General features: G+C 40.7%; 2 protein-coding genes across 2 annotated transcripts; one reads left to right on the top strand and one right to left on the bottom strand.

The window, feature by feature from the left end:
• Positions 1-3,232: 3,232 nt before the first annotated feature.
• imp3 (IMP U3 small nucleolar ribonucleoprotein 3) lies at positions 3,233-11,640 on the top strand. The gene is made up of 7 exons (XM_034137491.1): positions 3,233-3,483; positions 9,112-9,219; positions 9,648-9,722; positions 10,354-10,433; positions 10,548-10,599; positions 10,744-10,816; positions 10,952-11,640. Exons 1-7 carry the CDS (start codon positions 3,347-3,349, stop codon positions 10,976-10,978), a joined length of 552 nt encoding a protein of 183 aa, XP_033993382.1. The 5' UTR covers positions 3,233-3,346; the 3' UTR covers positions 10,979-11,640.
• Positions 11,641-11,769: 129 nt separating this feature from the next.
• Positions 11,770-15,573, bottom strand: sec22ba (SEC22 homolog B, vesicle trafficking protein a). Its single transcript, XM_034137490.1, has 5 exons — positions 15,376-15,573; positions 14,220-14,329; positions 13,005-13,165; positions 12,779-12,925; positions 11,770-12,399 (listed from the first exon to the last, which is right to left on the bottom strand). The coding sequence occupies exons 1-5, from the start codon at positions 15,448-15,450 to the stop codon at positions 12,245-12,247; spliced, it is 648 nt and encodes a 215-aa protein (XP_033993381.1). The 5' UTR covers positions 15,451-15,573; the 3' UTR covers positions 11,770-12,244.

Raw genomic sequence — 15,573 nt, 5'->3', positions numbered from 1 at the left:
TTTAGCGAGCTGCATGAGAAACTGACGGGCTGTCAGGAGAGAGGGAGGGAGAGAGGAAAAAAGAGATGACCACTCCTGTTATTAGCCATATCCGGTCATAGTCCGGTAATTACCTGCTAACGGAAACTCTGCTACACAATTCTTCTTCTTCTTCTTCTTCTTCTTCTTCTTCTTCTTCTTCTTCTTCTTCTTCTTCTTCTTCTTCTTCTTCTTCTTCTTCTTCTTATTATTGAAACATGACCAGTAAGTTTCAAATTTGTCCGGTAAAATAAATTCTGTCTGCGGAAACCCTGCTCCGGACAGCGCAAAATGCGTAAGTGTCATGAACGCAATAAATCATACCCTCGTGGGGACCCGCTCATGTGATTGGCTTAGAATGAAGGAGACATCTGATTGGCTATAGATAGAAAAAATTACAAGTACGAATCGGGTGACCGTCAGGGGAGTCTCAAAAAACCCACACACGAATGCACAGCGATCCATGCACAGAAAGCGGTTTGTGTTTGCAGGTTCAGGGGATTTAAACGGAAAACAAATATGTGAGGATCAAAAATACATATGTAAAACCTTTTTCTGTATTTGGATTTTATTTACATGTATATGAAACGGAACACATTTGTGTGTGCATTGAAAAACACAAGTGTGGATCCGGAAATACAAGTGTGAATCCTTTTGCGGATCATGAAATACAAGTGTGAATCCTTCTGTGTGCATGTGTGTATTATGAGACTGTTCTGAGCCCATACTATTGGGCCAACTCCACCAATCAGGAGGAGACAGCCACGGCCATTGCCGATTGAAAGCGCTGGAGACGCTGTAGTACATATGCCAGGCCTGTAGGTGGTGCTGTTCTCACATAATCAGCCCTTGCAAAAACAGAGCTAAACATTTTCAAATTGAGCGAAATGAGGCATGGCTAAAATGCATGATCTGTTTGGTATTTTGAAAAAAAAAAAAGTATAAATATGCCTTATATAGGTATGGTCCTACACAGTGGCGGCTGGTGGAAAATATTTTAAGTGGGGCTGTGGAAATGGTGATCAAACAATACTAGGGGGCATTTTTTTTAGAAAAGACCCCCTAAATTATGACTTCTGGTGATGTTAGAGGGGGGGGGGGGGGGGGGGGGGGGGACAATTTGAGGCTTAAAAATATGAGAAGACTGATCAATACCTCCATAACTTCAGTGTGATTAGCTATGAATCTTCCAAAACTTCCAAACACCTTGTCCTGGACATAGTTTCTACAGCATAAACTGTGCTAACAAGCTGAGATTCCAGATTCTAGAAATATAAGTATCATCACTGAGCGATCAGAACTCGCGACAGGGGAAGCAAATACAGACATCACACGACGTAGCTTTAGGTAGCAAAACACGGAGATATGCTCACCTTTTGCAGAATAACAATTCTGATCAAAAACGAGAAAAACGCAGCTGAAGGTTAATCCAATGTGTCTGTCACAAATGATTGATGATCCATAATTCCATTTTTATGTCAAAAACTGAGTTTTCATTAGCTGCTAATGGTAGCTTCCAGAGTGTATGACAGCTTCCTGTTTTGTCTCCTTGGATACGAGTCCAAACAACTCACAGACTGCACCGGGCGCTCACGTAGGAGCCCTGTGACCATCAGATTTGACGACGCTGATTGGCTGAAATTATGTTTCGGCGGCATAGTTTAAAGATAGCAACAGTTGGCTTCTGCTGCACTTGCTGCACTCTCGTTTGGGCGCTGTGCATAGCGCCCAGACGAGAAGGAGTAATGATACACGGGCAAGGCCAGGCAGGAAACATGTGACTTATCAGTAACTTTAGACATCGTAACACAATTTTAAACGAGATTTTATTGTAGATTATACATTTTACTGATACCAATTATATAATATTTACCTTGTTTATTAAAATTAAAAAAATAAAAAATATATATATTTTTTAAATATATATATATATATTTTTTTTAATGTGGGAAGAGGGGGGGCGGCGCCCCTAGCGCCCCTATGGGCCGGCCGCCACTGGTCCTACACTATATTATTATAATATAGCATGATAGGTCCACTTTAAGCAACGTAAAATGTGCAGACCGGGAGCAACAGATGTAGGTTAGCCGGCTAGCATCACAGAGCCGCACTGCTGAGCATGTTAGCTTAGCTTTGGTAGCCTCAGCTAGCTCTGGAACCTGCGGCTCGGTGGCAGGAGGTCCCACCTCATAGGTAGGTGGGGGGGTGGTGTGTGTGTGGTGGTCAAATAACGTAACCAGATGAGTGATTACAGCGCCCGCAATAATGTAATAACGTAACCAGATGAGTGATTACAGCGCCCGGTATAATTTTACACACATTTGTATCATACAGATGCAGGATTTACACACGCCTGTTATCTAACCGACAGGTCCGCACGCACTCTCCAGCCGAAACTCTAATAAGCATTCATTCACAAACTAAATCAGGAGACCTTTAACGTTTTACGTCCGATTCGCTCATTTTTTCCTCTCTGTACTCAGCTCCAGTTTGGGCATTGGCCTGTCATCAGATTTTATTTGTAGTTGCTGCTGTAGCGGAAGTTTAGTACAATTCTTTTTTGATTAAATACTCCAAATCTCCACCCTCCATAAATGCACTTGCTTCAGTTGCTTGCTATACTACTTTCTAACATTAGATTTATGATTCGAAAATTATAAAAGTAGGGTAGACATGTGGATATTATCCGGCTGAACAAAACGTACATTTATCAAACAAGTTCGTTTTCCACAGACCTTATTTCGAGCTATTTTCCAAAATCCTATGGAGAGAAATCCAATTGCTTTTTTGTCGAGGGAACCCGAGCGCAGCTTACTTCCGGGTTTTAGGACGCGTCACTGCACCACTAAATTGATGCGATTTGATTGGATTGTGAGGCAAGGGAAGCCAGCCGCCTCCTCTCGCAACAGTGAGTGCAATCTACTGTTTTACCATAACATCTAGAGGGGCCTTCCCTCTTTGTAAAATACTCAATGAGAATGGGGGAGAGATGGGCCGGCAGCAACACACAGCAAAGAAGAATTTCCGAAACTAAACGAAGTGTTTTTATTTATTTATTAAAATTATAAGTACAATCCGAAAAAACAGGGGAAGCCTGGCTTCCCTTGGCCTCCAGGAGAAAACGCCACTGGTATTTGTTGAGGTTTGAAAATGTTTACCGTGGTGCCGCGGTAGAGGGCGCTGTGGTCCACTCTGACCAGACGGTCCACCGTAAATTATAACCGAAGAAGAAGAACACGTGTTTCCGGTGTTTTCTCTTCATCCCATCCTGCATGGGAAGCAACCTGTCTTGTAAATACATAGTTATCAGTCAGCGAAAGGTGTGAAAATGGTTCGTAAATTAAAGCACCATGAGCAGAAGTTGCTGAAGAAGGTGGACTTCATTAACTGGGAGGTGGACAACAACCTACAGGAGGTCAAAGTGCTGCGGAAGTACCGCATCGAGAAGAGAGAGGACTTCACCAAGTAAGAAACACCGACTGTTAAAGACTATATTATTCAGCCAGGCTACGATGAAAACACGTTAAACATTTATATTTTAAGTTTAAATAAAACGAGTGTATCCGAGGCTAAGGTTGACTTCCGAAATGGTTTAGCTTGAAACTGAGCTATAGCTAACAGTGACATCCTCAGCTGCACTACATCAAACTTTAAAGCTTATCAAAGCTGATGAAGCCAGTGTAAGTTGTTCTTAAATATGAATAATTATATGAATCGTAACTTGGTTTAATAATAGAGTCTTTAACACAGCAGTTATCCATAGGTAGTGATGGCGAGATGAAGCCTTATGAAGCGTTGAAGCTTTCCAGCCAATAGAGAGGCGAAGTCCCTCCCTTTCCGGTGGGACTCATGGGACCTTATTTCGGAAAAGGTTTGTATTGAAGTCAATGGAGAGAGAAAGATTATCTTTCGATCCCGTTTGAATTGTGCCACGAATTACACATATGATGTTTGTCAATCTTAAAGGACACCTGTCATGCTATATTTAAATGATATATTGTAGGGCCATACCTATATAAGGTATATTTATACGTTTCTGTTTTCAAAATACCAAACAGATCATGCATTTTAGCCATGCCTCATTTCGCTCTATGTGCTGTTCTCCAGCCCTGTTTTTGCAGGGGGCTGATTCTGTGAGCTGCAGCTGACCACGCCCCCCTGCAGGAGAGGGGAGCCGCTCTGATCAAGTCAGAAGAGGGGGAGAAAAATAGATCTCCGTCATCCGTGTTTTATTATAGCCTATTATTATATAGAGTCGTTATTCATCTGTTTTAAAGCTCAATAAATAACAAAGAAGACCTTTGACCGGCACTTTTATAATTTTGTCCGGAAGATTTAAACTTTAACGGACATCTTGACCGGCGAAAGAAAACCTAACTGAAACTCTGCCGCACGGTCCCCTCGTTCCTTGGAAGAGGCGGCGAGGTGGGTGTTTGTCATCTGCTGGTGGACTAACCGGAGAGAATTACAGTGCTTGCCTCGACGGGGAGGGATTGCATTGAATTAAAGCAGCGGGAGCAAACGCTTGCCTCGGGGAGGGAGAAAAAAAAGCCACAGCGGACAATAAACAGAAGAGTAACCATGCGCGGGAAGTCTTCTTCGCTGCTTTTGTGGCAGACTACAGCGCCACTTACAGGCCTGGCATATGTACTACAGCGTCTCCAGCGCTTTCGAGCGGCAATGTCCGGCCGTGGCCCAACCCCACATTCCCCCGATAGGTGGAGAGTTGGCCCAATAGCCGTAGCGCCACCGTCCTGACTTCAGGACAGTGTTCAAATCTGGATCAGTTTTTATCAGATCCGTTGCAGCCCCTTTTTTTAGAGATTTGGGTATGGAGGAAAATAGAGAGGGTTGTGTTTTCTGACACTTGGTGAGTTCCCTGGAACACCGGGGACACACATTCATGTATAAAAGACGAACAAAAGTGCATTTTGCATGATAGGTCCCCTTTAAATAATAATTTCCATGTAAAAAAAGTCACAGTTTGTCGTAAAACTGTTGAAATATAAGACTATGAAAAATACGCAACTAGAAAGACTACAAATCCCAGAATCCCGGTCCATGCTGGCTCTTACGGAACCGACTAGTGCGGCTTTCACACCAGCGCTTTTCCCTTTCTAGCTCCTAGCTAGAGCTTTTCTGGTTCAGCTCCGGTTTCCCTTTTCAGCTCCCGCTCTGTTCACACCGCCCAGAGCTGCCGCTGCTGCGTCATGACGTCACAGTTTACGTCGCTGATTTTCTCCCACAACAACAACGGGCCGGGGACTGCGTCGGGTCGATGATCGTGTTGCTTTTAATCATACGAAGCCAGATTAAATTAAATAACGACTTCTCCAACCTTATACTTTTCTCCAGAGTGCCGTGGTTCATTGTTTATTAATGTGTTTCAGCGGCATTTACCGACCGCTGCAGTGCTGGCTGCTCTTCCACGGGAGTTTATTCTCCCGTTAGCTCCGGGTTAGCTCACACGGCTCTAAAGTATTCACTGTCTGACTGTCACACAAGCAGCTGATGCATATCCCCAGTTCCCCTTAAGTGAATGTGTGTCAGTCTGAATTGACGCTGTTTGGCATCACAACGCTGTTATGAAAGTTTCTCTGGTATAACATGGGTGATGTTAGCATAGCAACCGAAGCTAAACTGACTACTTGCTAAGCCGTTTTCTACAGGCACATTTTACCGGCGTATTTTTCATTATGATTCTACTTGTGATAGTCGGACATGACAACCTGTACAGCCCATGTATTAATTCCATCCGATAGCTGCTATAATAACAAACAAAACGTCTGCCTGCTCTCCACAATGATCAATAACAGCGAACGGATGGTCAAAGTAAGGTTTCCTGCACGCCTCGACGTAAGAGAGACGTAAGCGACGCCGCGTCATAGCTCCGAAGCTCTTGCCTCTGGACCGACAATTTTTTGGAGCTGGAAGTGAACCGCATTCCGCAGCTATGACGCGGCGCCGCTGCAGTGTGAACAGGAAAAAGCGCCGGTGTGAAAGGGGCATAACTCCCCTTTTGTGTATGTACAGCTCTCAACATGCCCAGACTTGTAGTGATTTCCACCTCTTAATACTTTCCGCCTAATTCTGAAAGAAAGAGCTGAAATGTGCCAACGTGACGGCCGTCTTAGTGTGTGTTGTTGACCAGAGATGTAGTTCATTGAGCGGTTCACACAAAAAAAGTGTTACTTAACAGTTTTACGACACATTTTTATTTTTTTGACTTGTAAAATTATCTTTTAAATTGACAAACATCATATGTGTAATTCGTGGCACAATTCAAACGGGATCGAAAGATAATCTTTCTCTCTCCATTGACTTCAATGCATAACTTTTCCGAAATAAGGTCCCATGGAGGTCCACCGGAAGGGGAGGGACTTCGCCTCTCTATTGGTTCACAAAAGGGTTCATCTCATGAGGCTTCATCATGGGCTTCATCTGAACACAAACCCCCCTGTTGGTCAAAGTGTGTAAAACAGGCAGATTTGACATCTCAACAGTGTGCTCTATCTCATACCGAGTTTCCAATGAGTAAAGCCTTAGAATAACTCTAAACAACGAACATAAAATCATATTTTCATGTTAACAATATTGTTTTTATTCCAGTTTAATGATTGTAATTGAAAAGCCTAAGGAGGCTGGTAAACATTGCAAAGAGGGATTTGTATTCCTTAATAATATTCGTAAACTTAACCATGTTGTAGCCTGAGAAAGGCTAAACCATATCAAAGAATACATTTATTAACTACATTATCTCCTTTAGCTGTAGCTTTTATAAACAAACCAAAAAGACGTATTGACCAGTCGTTGAACCAGGGACCCTGCGGTTGTGAGTCAACCACTTTCCATTTGAGCCACAGCACACACGCTGAATCTATATGAATAAACTAGATACTATTCATTCCTGTATTTATTCATTTATTTAGTCATATTTTTATTCCTACATTTATTTATGCTTTTATTTATTTATACTTATGACATGTTCCGACCTCTATATAAGTGAGGGTCTGAGCTCTCTTAATTCCATCGTGTCACCGGGCCCGGGTACAGGAAGGGTAATATCGTTCTTATTAAGTAATATGAGCGTTGTGGTTCAACCGATCTGAATCGCTTCCTGAAGCTGTCAGGTGGTATTGAGGGGCAGCGAGGCTTCGTTTGTCATCAGTGACGTCACTGGCCCAAAACGATACAAGCCTCGATACAAGCTTCACAAAAAGCTTCGGGGATTACTCGACACGCGCTCCGAAGCCTCGGCGCAATACGTAACATCACTGTATCCATAGGTTCATTAGGAAATGCATCCCACAGACATGTTTGGCACACTCCTGACTAGCTCTTTTATTTACCAACAGTTACAACATACATCAATATTTTGTAGTGTTTTATCTTCTATATTTAAGTGTATTGTCTATACAGACATACTTTGAATCAATTTCATTAAATATAATATCATTATAATAAAACCTTTAAATCTTGCATGAAAATATGGGGATTTGATTTAAACACATCGTGATATTTGTCCAAGACATGACATGTTCTACTTTGTTAAAGGGGAGCAACCGACAGTTAAATATCATACACATAGAAAACCCAGTAACCCATTGATCAAATGTATGCTTCAATTGTATGACTCCATATATATGACTTAAACATCCTGATAAAGTGTTGTCAATGTAAACTATTAAAGGAAATTATACCTCCAAAGGATTGGGAACTAATGTGCAAAAAACCTTAGCACAACAAACTCGGACCTCTGCAAAGATACACATGTAAGATTCTTATCTGATATTTTAAGTACAAAGACAATTTAACGGCATATTTCAGGAGAGATGCAGTAAACACAAGGCAAACTATAGTCATATCATTTGGTCATGTAAGCTAACTGGTTAACTGGCTTTTCAGTAAGATATCTATTCAAGAAATGTCAACCTTTTATATTTATATTTCTCTCATTTTAAAAACGACTTTCATAATACTTAGACAAATTAAAAAGAAAGATCGTATCTATTCAATCGTAACAAGAGTAGCAATGTTAAACAAAGTACATATCATTTGTTAGTTAGTTGAACTTAATAAGCTAAAAAACTCTAAATGGAAAGATCTTTGAAATGAAACGCATGGAATGGAAAATAAACCTGAGAATTATAAATGAAGTTCATATCTTTAACGATAGATGGTGAAAAATGGGTGACATATACAACCCAAAACATTGTCATTTTTATTGACAATTAATATAAGTTATAATTATTGATGTATTTGTTTCTGTTAACTAGGCTGCACGATTTGGGGAAATAATCTAATTGCGATTTTTCTGACAGATATTGCGATTCGATTTTGTTTTTAAGCGACCCAACAGAAGTTTATTGTAAAATGCGGCCATATCTCCGGCTAGGAAGGTCGTATCAACGTGCTCCCGTCTCTAGCACCCCCGCAGCCCGAGCTACGAGTGAAATAACTAAACTTACATGAAACTTCCGTTGGGTTGCTTTAAAGTCAAGCTTCAGTTTCAGACTCACCCTGTAATAGAAACATGTGATGGAGCATTACTAACCTGACTCAGGTGGTTTGTTTCACCAAACCATCTAGGAAAGCTCCATTGGAAGCCATTTGGAAAAGGGCAGGCACTTTAAAAAATACTTGGCAGGTGATTGGATCAATCTGTCCATCACCTTCTATCATGGGCCACTTCTGATTGGTTAACAATGGCTGGTACATGTGGAGCACAGCACTTCTGATTGGTGTGGATGACTGACACACAATACAAAAAAATATATATATATATTTTTAAAAAAATGAAAAACCGCAGGCTTTGCGATTTGATAATCGCATAATTTCAAATCGCGATTTCGATTTCAAATCGATTAATCGTTCAGCCCTACTGTTAACCATAACTTATTTACTGTCTTTTTTTTGTTAATTATACTACACATTATAATACACATTTTTTCTTCACTTTTTAGGTTATTATTCATCTTAATGTTTGTGGTGTATTCTCTGTAACCATTTAGTTTGTTTTTTTAAATGAAAAAACAAAACAATTCTATCAGTTGTTTATATTGTCTAAGAGTGTGTTTTCATCCTGTGTCTCAGGTACAATAAGCTGAGTCGTCACATCAGAGAACTCGTCCAGAAAATCCGAGACCTGGATGAGAAGGATGGCTTCAGAGCTCAGAGCACACACCATCTGCTGGAGAAACTGTGAGTTATTATTGAGTCTCTTTGTGATAACGTTTACCCTGACAGAATCATCCATCTTATACCTTTAAGTCAACACTCGGGGCTTGCTTCACAAAACAGAGGGGAGGTCTTCTTCTCCCTTTGAGCTTACCTTGTGTTTTCCTGTGTGATCAAGGTGGCTCACTTTCAACTATGTAGATCACCATGGCAACCTACAAGGTCACTTTTTCCTTTCGCTATAATCAACATAGCAACGACCAAGTGACCAACATGAAAACACGAGTGAAATGCGTACACACATTGTAGTACGCATGTGTGTGTGAAACTATAAATCTGCTTTAAGTTGTACATCATACAGGCTCCTAGTTTGACTTGTTTATGACAGTCATGGTTTATCCTTTTTGAAAGTACAATATCTCACTGATGATTTGATTGTTTCTTCACATTAGGTACAGTATCGGTCTGACGCCCACCAAACAGAATCTGTCCCTGACGGAGAAGGTCTCAGCTTCTTCATTCTGCAGGTAAACCACCCCACACACATGTTGTACTTTAATAGAGTGCAGGAATAAGTCCTCGAAATGAGTTAGCATTTTAGCACTTCTGTACCCCCTTAAAATCAATGAATTTTGGAACGTATTGTTGGTAAGATTCAAGAAATAAGGTAAGGACATAAAATGTGTCAGTAAATACCGCACTGATGAATATCCAAAGCTTCTACGTGTCATTAAAATGGCAGTTGCTAACAAGAGACTAAATGAGACTACTCAACGCCGCCACGCAAACATTAGCCGCCTTTAGCTTAGTGCTGGTGCGCAGCCATGCGACCATGATGAAGTTTGTTTATAGCCCAACGTTAGCTTTTACTTTTGGTTTGTAATTACTCTTCTAATATCATAAAAGTGGTGTTAAAATGTGAAGATAAACCTGCTGAACAAACCTGAAAGTACCACAAACGTGTGTTGGCCATGGATCTTATTTTATGCATATTTGGAAATCCCATTGCTTTATAATCAAGGGAACGCTTGCAATGCTAACTTCCGGGTCAACCTGCAAAAAGACATCATCACTGCCCCACTCTACAGACTCCTCAGTGGAGACCATGGTTATCACTCGTCTGTTTTCTCTCATTAAATCCACGTGTGACTCCTGCAGGAGGAGGCTGCCCAGCATCATGCTGAACCTCCGTATGGCTCAGAACCTGAAGACCGCCATCACCTTCATCCAACAAGGACGTATCCTTCACTACAGCATTGTTGTGTCTAGAATTTCCTTCCACAGATACGTTAGTTTGGTCTATGCCCATGGGAATAAATATGTTTGCAGTATTGGCCTTGACCCAGTCTCAGATGTGCGAGTTGGCCCGGAGATTATCACAGACCCGGCATTTCTCGTCACAAGGTTAGTTTACAACATTTGGTTCTGCCATGATTGGTTTTGAACTACTTTATGTGTTAAAGGGCATTGCGCAAAAACCTACATTACTGAAAATATAGATACATGTGGAAAAGCATCTCAATGGATGCAATATTTACTTTTTTTCAGAAATATGGAAGATTTCGTCACTTGGGTGGACTCCTCTAAGATCAAGCAGCATGTCCTGAATTATAATGATGAGGTGAGTGAGATTTATGAATCAGCCGTCACCTTTATCTCAATGACCACCTGGGGATTGAACCAGGCATGAAAATTGTTATTGATAATACCATAAAAGCAGAGCATTATGCTGATGTTATGTGTGTTTCTTCCGCAGAGGGACGACTTTGATCTATTGGCATAAATCTGTGGTGTAAGCTCTTTTCATCACCCCGGAGGAAAGGACTTTACTGTAAAATAAGGAAATCGACAACCCTCAAGGACACCTCTGAATCTCCTACCAACTTGAAAAATGTGGGAAGAAAACAAGTTCTCCTAAACAAGGACAGGAGTAGATTACACATTGTTCACCAAACATCTCTTTTAGTGGTGCCAGCCTTAACCATTCAGTTTCTGGATTAATTTCCTGCTCCCCCATAAGAACACAGTCTCAGTTGTTTCCTCATGTTCCCAGCAGAGCCCCCCCTGAGGGTCTGTCCCCCCCCTGGTCGTGCAGAGCAGCTCAGAGTTGTGATGGTGACTGTTTTCCTCCTGTTCCTCATGTTGTGTGAACATGAGCTGCATTCACAGGCTATGTGAGCAATCATTCCTGTATGTTAAGAGCCTGAACCATATGGGAAAACAATCCATCTTTTTTTTTTATATTGTCATAACAATATGTCAGTAAAAGATCATTTTTGCTCCATTCAAATTTTTTATAGTAAAATGATCATGTGTTGTACCAAAATGTTGTTTTGAATGTGAAATCTGTTGAATAGCATTTGTAGGCCCAGACATCTCTGCAGCACTAAAATACTTCATACAAATGGCCTTTGAGACATATTTTGCATTTTACAAAAATCGTAGTACACATTGCGGTTCTGATACATTTCAGATTCATCTTTTAGCCTTGCTTTGTGAGATAGGAAATGTTGGTTTGTAAGTACCATCCAGCTCATAATATTAACACGTTTTCATAAATCCAGCTGTAAAATAGAAACTTCGATAAATATTTAATATTTTCATTAAGACTTTGTTACAATGTAAACGTTCAGAACAATAAACATTCATTTATCACAGTATTGGGACTTCACAAAACCCTGTCATACATGGATTCACCTATAATGCTCAAACTCTGAAGAAAACCCCCAACCGGCTTATAAATTAACTTACAAACACCCTGCTCCTAATATTCCAGTAAACAGAGGTACATGAACTCACCATGAAGCATTTGCTACCATACAGAGAAACCCAATGGCTCCGTGTACACCATACATGAGTGAAAGTTGGATAAAACACAGAAAGAATATCTACCTTCTAGGGATATACTGTATACGATTCCTTTAAGGCACCCTGTCTTTTAAGTGTAAAGTAACAGAATCAACTTTTAAAGGAATACTTTAAGTACTCCTTTACAATTCCCAAAGGAAACTCCCTCTCCCTTATTTTAAAGTCCTTGCTTGAGGGTCCATCAGAGCCACCAGAAGCGCACATAGATGATGAGAGTGATGACGCACACGGCCACAGCGGCCACCTTGGCATAGGTGGAGCGGGTGTTAAGGTATTTGGCGTCACTGCGGTACTTCTTTGAAAGGCTTGTCAGGTTGCTGGCTTTAGTGTCTAGAGCTGAGGGAAGAAGGTAGAAGAGAGATTAACCAGAGATTTACTTTAAAGATGATATATTATACTCATTTTAAAGATCATTATTGTATTTTGTGTCTACTGGGACATGTCTCCATGCTTTAATGTTCAAAAAGCTCTTTATTTTTCTCATACTGCCTGTGCTGCAGAACCTCTTTTCACCCTCTGTCTGAAACCAGAGCGTAGTCTGCTCTGATTGGTTAATGCATAATCTATTACTATGGGTTTAATATTTAATTTTCACAAAAGCAAAGTAACAGCAAACTTGTAAGGGATTTAGGATTCAGGTGGTTTTTGGTTCCTTGTGTTTTGTGTGGACCCTCTTGCTAGGACTGACCTTTCTTCATTCTTGCAACCTACTTACCAGAAAGACATTCTCCTCTTTGCAGAACTTCCTCAATATTTGCCACCATGATCCTCTGGACGTCCTGTAGCTCTGTGTTGATGCTGCTGAAGTTCCTCCTGGCCCGGCCGTCTACGTACGACCTCTTTGTTTTCTGGATGTACGTGTCTGAAACAATGCATGTAGGACAAAGTCAGAGGATTGTGTGAAAGACTTTTTGAATGTAACAGATCACAAACAGTCTTACCAAACTCGATGAAAGAGTACGGCCTGGTTACTGTGGTCACTCTCTTCCCATACTGGTCGTAGAACTCTGTGTGGAGCTCTTCGAGGTATGCAAACGCCATCTTTTTGGGGAAGGAAGCCTCACAGAGGAACAGGTAGCATACACCCTCTGCTATTAGGTAGCTGGAAACAAAAAACCAGACCAAATCAATGGATCTTTATAATGCCTGGTAATATCAAACTAAACGTCACCAAACTAATTGTGAAATATTACTGAAGTAAAGTGGATTTTACCCCTTTAAGAATACAAATTAAAGGAATAGTTTGGATATTCTGAAGTGGGGTTATATGAGGTACTAATCCATAGTCAGTGTATTACTCAAGCATTATACTGCTGTAAACAGGAGGCCGCAGCAAACTCATTTTTAGACCCCTATAATTATGTTAATGTTTGCTTTATTTAGAATATTTTCACCACTCAGTCTGTTTCTGTGTGAATTTGTTCAGTTTGGAATCCTCCAACTCCCATAATAACGCCAAAACAAACTAGCTGATATGAGGCAGCGATACACCAGCAACTCCTTTGTTCTGCGAGATAATATGTGGGTTTTTATCAATGGAGTCTGGTGGCTTTGGCGAGAGCATAGATGGATATAATATTGACAGTTCCTTGTCGTAAAATGCAGTCTGAATGGAAAGTGAAGGTGAAAATATTCTACATATTGATATAGTGTTTACTTAAAGGTAGGGTAGGTAAGAATGGAGAAACCAGCTCGAGTGCGCTAGAATTTGAAACTACGCAGCCGAAACAAATCTGCCCCTTCCTTCAGACTTCCTTACAGAGCCCCTCCTCCAACACACACAAACGAGCACATGACCAATGAGGGCACGAGATAAGTTTGTGCACGAGATGGAAGGCTGACAGGCAGGTAGGCCATCCAGTTATTTTAGCCGGCCCGGTCGTGCTTTTTACAGCGCCACGGCTTCCACAGATGAATTTTTAATGTATTTATTGTCAAAGCATTTCATGTATTCATTGCTATCGGGATGTTAAGAGCATTCCATGGAATATAACAAAAAGTGTTTCTTTAGTGAATTGCCTACCCCACCTTTAAATGGATATTGATTGATTTAGGTGTGCCTTTCTTTTAGACGTTGAATTAAGTTTTGCTGCTCCTGCTCCAAATGTATAGGGAAAAGTATGATATTCATACTTTCCCTGCTTGTGGTAACTTACTGGAAGTTCATGTCCCCGGCCTCCAGCGTACAGCGGTCCGGACTCTGAGCGTTCAGTTTACGGCACAGCTGCTTGGCTTGGCTCTGGTAGTGCTGCAGGTCTCTTCCTGACTGATAGACATGAAGACAATTAGGTTATAGTCAGTTGTATGGCATTTGCAAATACTCTTTTATCAAGACTCATTAAAATGACACAAAGAGTCTAAAAACCACTTCTTTTTTTTAAAGATTATTTTCTGCGCTACCAGGTCCTTTAATAACAGAGATAGATTTGAAAAAGAAACGGAGGCGGAGATGTGTGAATGTTTCCCAGGTTGTTATCGACCCAAGATCCACAGCAGTGGGGAATGAATAATCCCAGTATATTCTATGTTTTTTACATTTAATCATTTATAGGCCGAATGTGTAAGATAAGGGCACATTCTTGCTTTAAAAAAAAAAACGACTGACATTCTCATAATTTGAAGAGTTTAGGATGTCAACATGATTTTCAAGTAGTGCATGTTTTATGTTGCAGACATATCTACTGAAATCACATGCTAACTGACTAGCCCTGGCCCATCCTGTCTTGTAACACCACTTGTTTTTAGTTATTCGTTTATTTATGTATTATTTCATTATTTTAGAACTAATGACTCTTCATTTAGATTTTAATGGAGCCAGTAGGAGAGGTGAACTGCTGCCCTCTATCTGTTAATACAGGGCATTACACATTCATAATTCAAATGCATGCATATTGGTACACAGAGCTATCATTTATGAAAACACGTTAAAAAAAATGTGTAACAACTTTTCCGCATGCAAAACAATACACTTTTAAAATGTGTATCTAACTAAACTTAGTTCCTTTTATTCCGACAAATTCCAGTATAATAATTCACACAGAGTGATGGACAACAGAAATGCAACTACGTATGTTATCGTTACTGACCTTTACATACAAATATAATATTTTCTATAATAAAACTCCTGCTTTGTTTATTATTTTCATAGCAAATGTACCACTAGTAATTCAAATAAAGACTTTACTCCTGTTATTTGGAGAACTACATTTGCGGATAAGCTAGCAGTCCTTAAACAGTATGATTTGTGAATGGAGCCTGGCGTGTAGCTCTGTCCTCACACAGAGGCTAACAGGGAGCTAGCATCTCTCCTACCTGCTCATCCTCCTGAATGGACGCAGCGAGCGGGAGTCCGTCCGCCACCCGAGCGATTATTGTGAGGGTCGTCATACCGCTGGAGGTCAACTATCGGCAGGGTCAGCTGCTGCTTTTGGTCAAAGACAGCGCACTTAAAAAACTTTCTATATTTTGCTGTCAACTTTGATGATGCAGAAGGAATGAGCTGGACGGAAG

This window comes from Trematomus bernacchii, unplaced genomic scaffold, assembly GCF_902827165.1.
Source record: "Trematomus bernacchii unplaced genomic scaffold, fTreBer1.1, whole genome shotgun sequence".
In the NCBI taxonomy this organism is placed as follows: domain Eukaryota; kingdom Metazoa; phylum Chordata; class Actinopteri; order Perciformes; family Nototheniidae; genus Trematomus; species Trematomus bernacchii.
This window is presented reverse-complemented; position numbering and strand designations above follow the sequence as displayed.

What these genes read in the sequence shown, in the direction of transcription:
- imp3 (XM_034137491.1), top strand. Translation starts at nt 3,347, where the DNA reads ATGGTTCGTAAATTAAAGCACCATGAGCAGAAGTTGCTGAAGAAGGTG. An exon ending in AAGAGAGAGGACTTCACCAA is followed by an intron (nt 3,484 to 9,111) that starts GTAAGAAACACC and finishes CCTGTGTCTCAG; the next exon opens with GTACAATAAGCTGAGTCGTC. An exon ending in TCCTGAATTATAATGATGAG is followed by an intron (nt 10,817 to 10,951) that starts GTGAGTGAGATT and finishes TTTCTTCCGCAG; the next exon opens with AGGGACGACTTTGATCTATT.
- sec22ba (XM_034137490.1), bottom strand. Translation starts at nt 15,450, where the DNA reads ATGACGACCCTCACAATAATCGCTCGGGTGGCGGACGGACTCCCGCTC. An exon ending in GTACTCTTTCATCGAGTTTG is followed by an intron (nt 12,926 to 13,004) that starts GTAAGACTGTTT and finishes GCATTGTTTCAG; the next exon opens with ACACGTACATCCAGAAAACA. An exon ending in AAGAGGAGAATGTCTTTCTG is followed by an intron (nt 12,400 to 12,778) that starts GTAAGTAGGTTG and finishes TTCTTCCCTCAG; the next exon opens with CTCTAGACACTAAAGCCAGC.